This window comes from Pezoporus occidentalis, unplaced genomic scaffold, assembly GCF_034315485.1.
Source record: "Pezoporus occidentalis ecotype Australia unplaced genomic scaffold, CSIRO_AGI_Poc_V1 ctg253, whole genome shotgun sequence".
Taxonomy (NCBI): Eukaryota; Metazoa; Chordata; class Aves; order Psittaciformes; family Psittacidae; genus Pezoporus; species Pezoporus occidentalis.
This window is the reverse complement of record NW_026914426.1, coordinates 596556-605338: the sequence shown is the minus strand read 5'-3', so window position 1 is coordinate 605338 and position 8783 is coordinate 596556. Positions and strand designations below refer to the sequence as shown.

At 36.7% G+C, this 8783-nt stretch overlaps 1 protein-coding gene across 7 annotated transcripts in view; it reads left to right on the top strand.

Moving 5' to 3' along the window:
* The first annotated feature begins 872 nt into the window (after positions 1–872).
* The window catches only part of SPATA22 (spermatogenesis associated 22), a 63417-nt gene continuing 55506 nt past the window's right edge, over positions 873–8783 (top strand). For 5 of the 7 annotated variants that reach the window (XR_009965764.1, XR_009965766.1, XR_009965765.1 and 2 more), the window contains exons 1-7: positions 873–891; positions 2039–2131; positions 2542–2670; positions 3407–3461; positions 4746–5100; positions 5413–5542; positions 6363–6460. Coding sequence is in view for 2 of the 7 variants with exons in the window: in XM_062623491.1 (XP_062479475.1) it covers positions 2089–2131; positions 2542–2670; positions 3407–3461; positions 4746–5100; positions 5413–5542; positions 6363–6460; positions 6795–6986 (1002 nt within the window). In the remaining 5 variants the exon portion in view is untranslated. Of the gene's footprint in view, positions 892–2038; positions 2132–2541; positions 2671–3406; positions 3462–4745; positions 5101–5412; positions 5543–6362; positions 6461–6794; positions 8496–8783 lie in introns of those variants that run through there. The other 2 variants (XM_062623493.1, XM_062623491.1) reach the window with 2 other exon arrangements.

Here is an 8783-nt window from a genome sequence, read left to right as displayed (position 1 = left end):
ACAGTTTTTAACTCCTGGTCTCCCACAACATTACAAGCACCCACAAATCTGTGGCATAAATGAAGACACTTGAAAAGTTTCACTGTTCTGAATTAACCACTGGGACCAATCCCTTATTCCTGTGCTTTGCTGATACATTTTGACAGATTATGTAAGATCATATTTAATTTATTAAGAAGTGAGGCTCTTTTTCTGTACTAGATCCAAGTATCTCGTAGTGCATCTGAGAGCTTAGAATGTGTGCCATGAGTGGAGAAACAAATGCAATAATAAAACATATATGAAGCCTGGCTATCAAAGTCTCTTGACAAAGTTTAAGAGGTGTAACGTGGCTCTCCAAAGCTGCCTCAGACTGAAATAAAAACGATGGGCTCTAACCCTGCTGAGCTCTGAGATTTTACACAGGAACCCCTCAGAACTTACTGTTGAAAACAGTAACTTTTGAAACAGTAACGTTTGAAAACCAGCCATGAGTAAAACCCGGAACAGCGAGGAATGCAAGGAGCTTTATTCATCTCCTTGTTTGTGTTCACACAGATGTGGGTATTCAGCTCCTGCCCCGGGATCTCCACGTGCTGAACCTGGCACCACCTGGGCCAGTCCCAGGGGCACGGAGATAATTAAACCCCGCAGAGGACCCATTTAACCCTTCCTGCTGCTCTCTCCCTGCCTGGGGCCGGGCGGGCAGACCCTCACCGGCAGCATCATCAAAGCGGAGCGCGGTCTGTCAGCGCCTTCCCGCCCTTCTCTCACTCAGGCGCGAGGACGGGGTTGTCTCGTCCGTTATTTTTGGCGGGCTTCACCTCAGCCGCATCCTTCGGGCTGCAGCGGGTGTTCAGACTCCTTTACCCTGGTGCTGCTGCGGGCGCTCACCCTGCTCTCCATCCTGAGGTAACTATTTTCTACAGCTCTAGCTCTGGGTCTTTGGCTGCTTCTCTTGAAGAGAGGACAGAAGGCAAAGTGATGCAGTCTAAAATCCTGTGCAACACCATATCTGGCTTCATAAGATGAAAGGTCAAGTTTATGGGGCTTTGTTTTACAAGCGTGTCACTTGCTGGTGGCCATTAGGCTGCATAGTGCCAGCAATAGAGTTCAAATAGTTAAGTAGAGGCTGCTCTGATGTTGTCACACATGCAATTGACATAAGTCAATTACGAATACAGTGCATTTCCAAACCCTAACAGGAAAAGAAGTGTAAATTGCTCCATTAGTCTAGCTGTAGCAGATAATTGTGCTTCATTCTTATCAACATCTTTAACAGCTGCATATGATTAACTGCCAGATCAGAATAAATGTAGAAATGATGTCTTATTTATACACACAAGTATGAGGTGTTATTCATATGATGCTAGAGGCAATATAAGCCAGTAACTAACTTTGATAGAATAGTAACTAATGCTACCCAACAGCCTGTGTAGTGTCCTTGATGTACAGAGTAATACATAGACATTTACTATAGAAATAGATTAATCAGATAACAAATACTTCAAACTACCTCTAGTATGCTATAACATTTGGCTGATAATCATGTTTTTTGACTTGTGAAGCATTTTGTATGTAACAAAATTGACTCAAGGTTTTAGGTCTGTACCATAAAGTACAGAAAAGAGGTTTATTGAAGTGTGACACTAATTTTTCACAGAATACTTAAATCAGCTTTTATTCCGTATACCAAAGCCATATACCTTGCTGTCACACTTTGCAGCAAGGTAGAAGTATGCATTTTCTATTAGTGTTCTCTTTTCAGGAGTTAAAAAGCATTCCTTGTATTTGAATGTATATGCACATCTAAATTCAGAAGTGAATTCAGTATTTTTACAGCATTTAAAGGACAGAATGCAACTTTGACTTCAGAAACATAATCATTTGGGCCCTTAATCTGTGAAGAGCATATTGCATGTTATTTGTGTACCCCTGGATCTTCTAAATCCAGTACAACTGGGTGTACAGTGAGTTAAAAGAAACTGACATCAAACCATGTAAAATCTGGGTATTACAACATGAATTAGTTTACTTTGCTTCTCTAACTTCCATACAGCAAATTTGGAAGAATCAATACACTGTTGCCTGTTAAGACAGAGAAAAAAAATGAAAAGGAGCCTAGCTGACACTCCGACTCGTAGCACAGCAGGTACCAAGCATGCTTTTGTGCTTTACCATTCATGCCTCATTAGGCTTATATATATATGTGTGTGTGTGTGTTACGCACACATGCAATACTCATTGAGACTATACAGTATTCAGCCCTAGAGTCTGACTGCCCAAGCGGACTTGCATGGCTTATCTGTTTTATTGCAGCCCAGGGCAAGATGCTGAATGGGGTGAGAGCACTGATCAGAGGGAAATGTTCTGTTCATGGGATTATTTGCAGGACAGAAGGTTGGGAATATAAATTCTGTGAGGCAGTGGCTGGTCTGTTATGTGTTAATGAAATTAATTCCTATGGGGGATTTAAAATAAGTAATTTTATTTATGTATTTTTAAATGTAGATTGTGTCTCCTTTTGCTATTGGTATCTTAGTATTTGAATTTTAATTTTAGGTTATCTGCCTGTACCTCTGTTCAATCAGAAAAAACGAAATAGGCAGCCCCTGACTTCAAATCCACTTAAAAATGAGACAGGAACCAGTTCTGGAACTTGTACTTATGACTTTTCTCCCACATCATATGGTAAATAAGATCTTCTTTTCCTTTTCTAATTGGCTCTACATCCAAATAGACCTTAACTTTATGATTGTATTTTATTAAATTAGACATTGTCTTTATCAAGAACTATATGCATCCATTATGTTTATCTCTGAAAAGTTCATTATGTAAAAAATGTCCTCGAGGAAATTTCTTTCTCCTCTATACAATTGAGCTTTTTATACTTTATGCCTAGAGGGAGTTTGACTCTTTGTCTGTTAGAGAATGAAGTAGCACTGGCATTTAAATAGAGTCTCTTGAAACTCTGACCTTTTGTTTTCAGTTGATTTCAATCAACATTCAAGTCCTGTGTTACAGGAAGAAACATTTATAAGATGTCTTTCTTGTAATACAGAAGAGAACTTGTTCTTCAAATTGTGCTTGGGAAGAATGATGCAGAATTCTGCCTTTAGTACTTTAATTATGTTTTGTATATAATAAAATAAACAAGTTTATTTATAATAAAGTAGGAGTCTGTGCTAATAAGTCTAATGTCTGTAACTTAACCATTGTCTGGAGAAGCAACCTACTTGTTAGAAATTGCCTTATAATTACAGATATCAAAGGATCACATTCTCTCACCCTTTTTTTTTCCCCTTCCTTTGTGAGACAATCTGTGGAACCTTAAGCAGATGAAGAGTAGGAGCCCTAAGTAGACATGTTACTTTTCCAATCTTCTCAGTTTTTATCCGTATTCAGTCCTTTGCCTTTTCATAATTAGGCTGGGGATCTGCAAACCCAGAGGAGGCTGAATTACAGAAAGCAGCAAACAGTGGGTACGTAAAATCATGTTATTTGTTGTGTGTTAATTTTTATTTGGGTACTAATTGTTTCAAAAACTATCATCCATGTGTCTCTTACAATAAAGCTGCTACTGTGTTACTGATACTTTAAACCTATCTTTGAAAGCCAAACAGAACATGCGATGGCTCCTTCCCTTATGAAACCACCAAATGCATCAAAGTCTTATTTAGCAAATACTGGAAAAAAACTTGTATGCCTGCAGGTTGGTGGCATCTTGCATTTTTATTCTCCTTCCTTAACAAAAATTTTCTCATGTGAAAATAGATCTTAGATTTTTCCACATTATTGTAGCATTCAGAGACCCTTTCAATTCTCAGATCATCACTGTAGTCCTAAATAATTACATTGTACCTACAAGCAAAAACCCACAGCAATCCAGTATCTTTCCAGTGTACCTAATGAGGTCTGCTAATTAGACCTAATATCTAGCCTTGTTGTCAGGCCTAAAATTCAGTCTTACCATACAAGTTGATTGAATTTTGCTGGTCTTAGATGTATTTTTTTTTTGAGATTCCCCTTTCCTTAAAGTTTTGCCCACTTTCCAATTTTACCAATAGATTCAAATAAGTTTCTATCAGCGTATGTTAGGGCAATTTTATATCAAAACATTTAATCAAAATTGGATATGATTTTGAACACTGTGCTTTTACAAACCTAGGAAAAGCTTACAAATTCAGATGCTTAGAGCTGGCTGGAACTTTCAGCAATGTTATAATTGTCCTTTTTTTCTCTTTGTTTCCTCCTGTTCCTTTCCAGTGGCAAAAAGAAAATGAATGTTAGAAACAAGTGCCTTCAAAGGCAAGATGGAATGGAGGTGGAAGAAACTTCAGAGTGCCTTTATAAAAAAGTGTGTTAGAAATAATAAGGCCAGGACTAGAGTTTGTTTTAAAATGGTTTCTTCATTGATGGTTACAGAAAAATTTGGAAATATCACTCTCGGGAGAAAGCTTTCTTATTTTGAGAGTTACGGACAAGTAGTGAATCTTAGGTCAGAAAGATCCCTTATAGAGGGTGGGACAACAACTGAGCAAGCTTTTCAGGCCTATTGAATTCAGCTGGATTTAAGCACAGGTGTGATCGCTGCCCTGTATATGGGTAAATTTTAGTATATCCTCTAGTGCTTTGAGTCTGAATATTTAACAGATGTTTCTGAAGCTAAACCAACAATATGTAGGTTGTTTTAACAGACTTTAATTACGCATCTGAGTATTTGGAATAGATACTGTGATACTGAACTACCTTATGTTGTGCTGCAGGGCAGAAGAGAAGAGTCCCAGTGCTAAAGTTTGGAATAGAAATGAGTATGCTCCTTTAAGTAACATGAAAGATTCAAGACCTGAGAGTGGAATTATTCGAAAGTTTGACAGCCTTTCATATAGTGTGAAAACCGTTCAGCAGCAAAAACCCCCTAATAATCGTAATTCATCCCAACTTCTGAAAACAACAGAAACCAGCCAAACATCAACATCTAAAGGTCAATGGCCAATGAAACCTACCACTGTTTCAAGAAGTCTGCAGGATTATAGTCTGGCATATAAATTTACCTACAATATCCAGCAAAATAAAATAAATGAAAACAAATTTGACTGTGTTCCAGAAGACAAATGTCAGGTAAACTTATGGAGAGAGTTAATAGGAAAATAAAATGAAGAAAGAAAGTAAAAAAATGGAAACTGGGGGAAGATGAGGCTTTCATCAGCCCTAGCTGCCTTAGAAAACCCTTACGTTTCTGAAAACAGAATTGAGATTTTCATACTATAGTGACCTACAGTCCTCAGTGGGATCATATAAATTGACAGGGAGTTGTTTGTAGACTAATTTTAATGTAAATACTGGATTTTTAATGTAATATCTAAATGTCCGTGTCTTTTAAAATTGCGTGAGTGTTTATCTCTGACCTGAGTTTTCATGTTCCTCTGAAAGGAATTTTCATCATCTCAATTAAAAATTAAAGAAAAAAAGAATTCTTTGCGTATCATATCTGCAGTCATTGAAAGTATGAGGCACTGGAGTCAATATGCTTATAAAACACCACTGCTATTTGAAGTTTTAGGTAAGTATGGAAGATTGTGCTATAACTGATAATAATGGTATGACAATAGCCAAGAGAAAATTTAAGAGCCTTAGAAACAATAGGTGAAATACTCAAATGCATGAATACTGGCCTGAGCATTCTGATTGTCCTGCTGGGACATCCATTCAGCTATCAAAGGTGGCTAAAATAGGTACAAAAATAATAATATGGTCATTCCCCAACATTTAAGCTTTCTGTCCTGTTCATTTTCTTTCTTTGTTTTTAGGATGTGCTACCATAATTTTTCCTATTTAATAGGAACCTTCTGTACAGAGGTACAGTTTTACAGTAGTTTTTAATACAATTGATCTAGTCTGGAGCACTTTTAAACACAGATGGCTTTCAGTGTGTTTCATTTTGGTTTTAATTGATGTTACCTGAGAAATGAACATGACGAAAGATTGGAATGACTAAATCAAAGTAATATGCAATGTAATGGCATCCAAAAAAACTATCATTTTGACCAGGTTGCAAATATTTAAAGTTGATTTGTATATGAAAACCTTAGAGAATTGTGTGCCTAAGGAGGGAATAACCTGTTCACAGTGACAGTTTTGAAAACCACATTTAGTCATGCAGTTTACAGAGACACATGCAACTGTACTGCTGAAAGACTGTGTAAAGCACATAATAATATTGGAACTTCCACAGCTGTCAGCACAAGTTCTCCCAAAAAGCTGATGCTGACTTTCTATCTCTTAGTGCTTTAGTGTGTAGATGCTGTCATGGTATCTTTGTGTATTATATTAGTACCGCTCTGATGTTTGCATTGTGATTTATCTTTTGATTCATACTGCAGGCACCCTGGATTCTGCAGTCACACCTGGAACATATGGGGCTAAGAATTTCCTTTTGAGGGATGGAAAGGAGAGTCTGCCTTGTGTATTTTATGAAATTGTAAGTATTCTGTGTCTCTATGTAACAGACACCACTAGCTGTAATTTATGAGGCTAATAATAGGTTGTTCTGATAAAACAGAAAATTACTATGTAACAGGGAAGCTGGATGCTTATACCATCTTGTCCCAGCCTGATTTAGAGCAATAATGTAGTAACTATTCCGGCATCCTCAGACTTTTGTTTTGGCAAAAAAAGTAGGACTTTCAGTTCAGCTTCAGTTGATAACAAAATTCTGATCTGAATTCAATTTGTGATGTAGACTTCAGACATTTTGAAAGCTTTTCTGTTAGGTGATATTATTTTTTAATTTGTTTATTATGCTTTCGATGAAGGACCGGGAGCTTCCAAGACTAATTAGAGGCCACGTGCACAGGTGCATGGGGAACTATGACGGAAAAAAGAACATTTTAAAGTGTGTCTCTGTAAGACCAGCAACTATTCAAGAACAAAACACTTTCCAGGAATTTGTTAAAATTGCAGATGTTGAGATGACAACATATGTCAAAACAGTGAATGAAATTTAGAAGTCGGAAGGGTTGTCCGGAACCAATTTTCAGTAATGATTACCAGTAAAAGCTGGATATCCTAAAGCATTTGCCAACACTAATACTGAAAATCTGATTCAGTAATTCTAAATAGCACTATACTGTGTTATCGAACAAATGTTAGTAACAGTTACAAACAAAAAGATTAGTAACAGTGTTTTGTTTTCACTACTACATTTTATAGCTTATCTTTCCCAGTTAAATATGCAATAACAGGGGTTTGTTAGCTAGTAGATTAGATTTTACTGGAGAAATTTGGAATTAAAATGTTTAAGCTTCGCAGTAGTGCAAGTGGCTTTGAAAAAGATCATCAATCCTACTTCAGATTGTCATTGCTTTTCATTTCCTCCAATATTTAGAAATTCCTTCAATATCTGTTTCAAGATGTTGACTATATTCTTCTTCGCAAGGTTTTCTTTGACTCTGCATGTTGCATTAAAGCTGCTTTTTGGTAGGAAGTAAGAAGGTAGTCTTTATTCCACTTCAGTTCCAGCTAACAGATTCCCTTTCCTTTGTTGGCTTACAAGGAAATGTGTAAAAGCTTTTCTAGAAATAAATAGATAATACAGAAAGACTTCACAGGATGCAGCTGTATATATTAGGTATTCATATGGTTCCTGCTGATACGTTATCTGATTTGTGGGTTTTCTTAAATAAATAATCAGTATAACACCTGTATAAAACAGCAGCAGACCCTGAAGCTGTAGGAAGATTGCCCAAGGACTCTGAGGAAGTTGGGGAGAAATAATTATTTGAACACAGAACTTCCTTACTTTTGCCATAGCAACATCTTTCATTAGGGATAGTCCATATGCATGTTTATGTGTCTTTGCCTTCAAACATTGACTTTCATAGATTATTCCTGCTGTTTCTTTTTCCTTTTCCCTTAGCTAGTTCCCTTACTTCAAAAGCTTTGTACCAGATCTATTGGGAATTGTAAAACAAAAGAGTTGTCAAGAAAACACTGAACAGTGTGATATTTTTTTAAATTTATTTTATTATACAGTGTTGGCAGTTGGAAATTTCACAATTAAAATAATTGAAATATTGTATCCAACAAGTCAAATACAGAAAACAGTTAATATTCTAAAAAGGAGCCAGCTAGTCAACGCAGAAACACATTCATGGAAAATACAGCCTTTAGTTACACTTAAAAAATTATGTATTTAGAATAAAACTTGAACCTGGTCCAGTAAACCATTTGACTTCTAACAGAAAAACGCCTTTACACAGTTTAACACGCAGACAGTCTTTATTTAAAAAAGTGATCTGTCAGTGTTAGCATGTGTGGTTAGCAACACCCCCCTCAAGGTTCCAGTTGAGGATTTAAAGTATGCGCTTTACTAACTGCTTAAGAATCACTTGTATTATCATCTCTTCCTTCTGTGCTAAGCTGGTTCTGAGTGTGGGTGTTTCAAGGGGAGTTTTGTCTATCCAGTTATAGAGGTCATATACATATATTTGATTTCCTTTATATATTATAAAATAAAGTTCCAAATGGAAGCATTAGCTTAACTTATAAAAGGATGTAAAGCTGAACAATGTTCACAACAGAAGAAGTTGAGTTTTAAGAAGTAAAGGATTTGGTACAGCAGTGTTGTAAATTGTAAGACGCCACTGTAACAGTAATTTAAAACTACAAAGGAAGCTGCAGCTATGGGAGCAGTCCTGTGAGCATCTGTGCGTGGCATCAGTGATGCAGTCCTACTGATTTCAGTTGTCTGATTGATGGTCCAGTTCTGCACATGTGAAAGATACGACAGGAATAGGTCATCT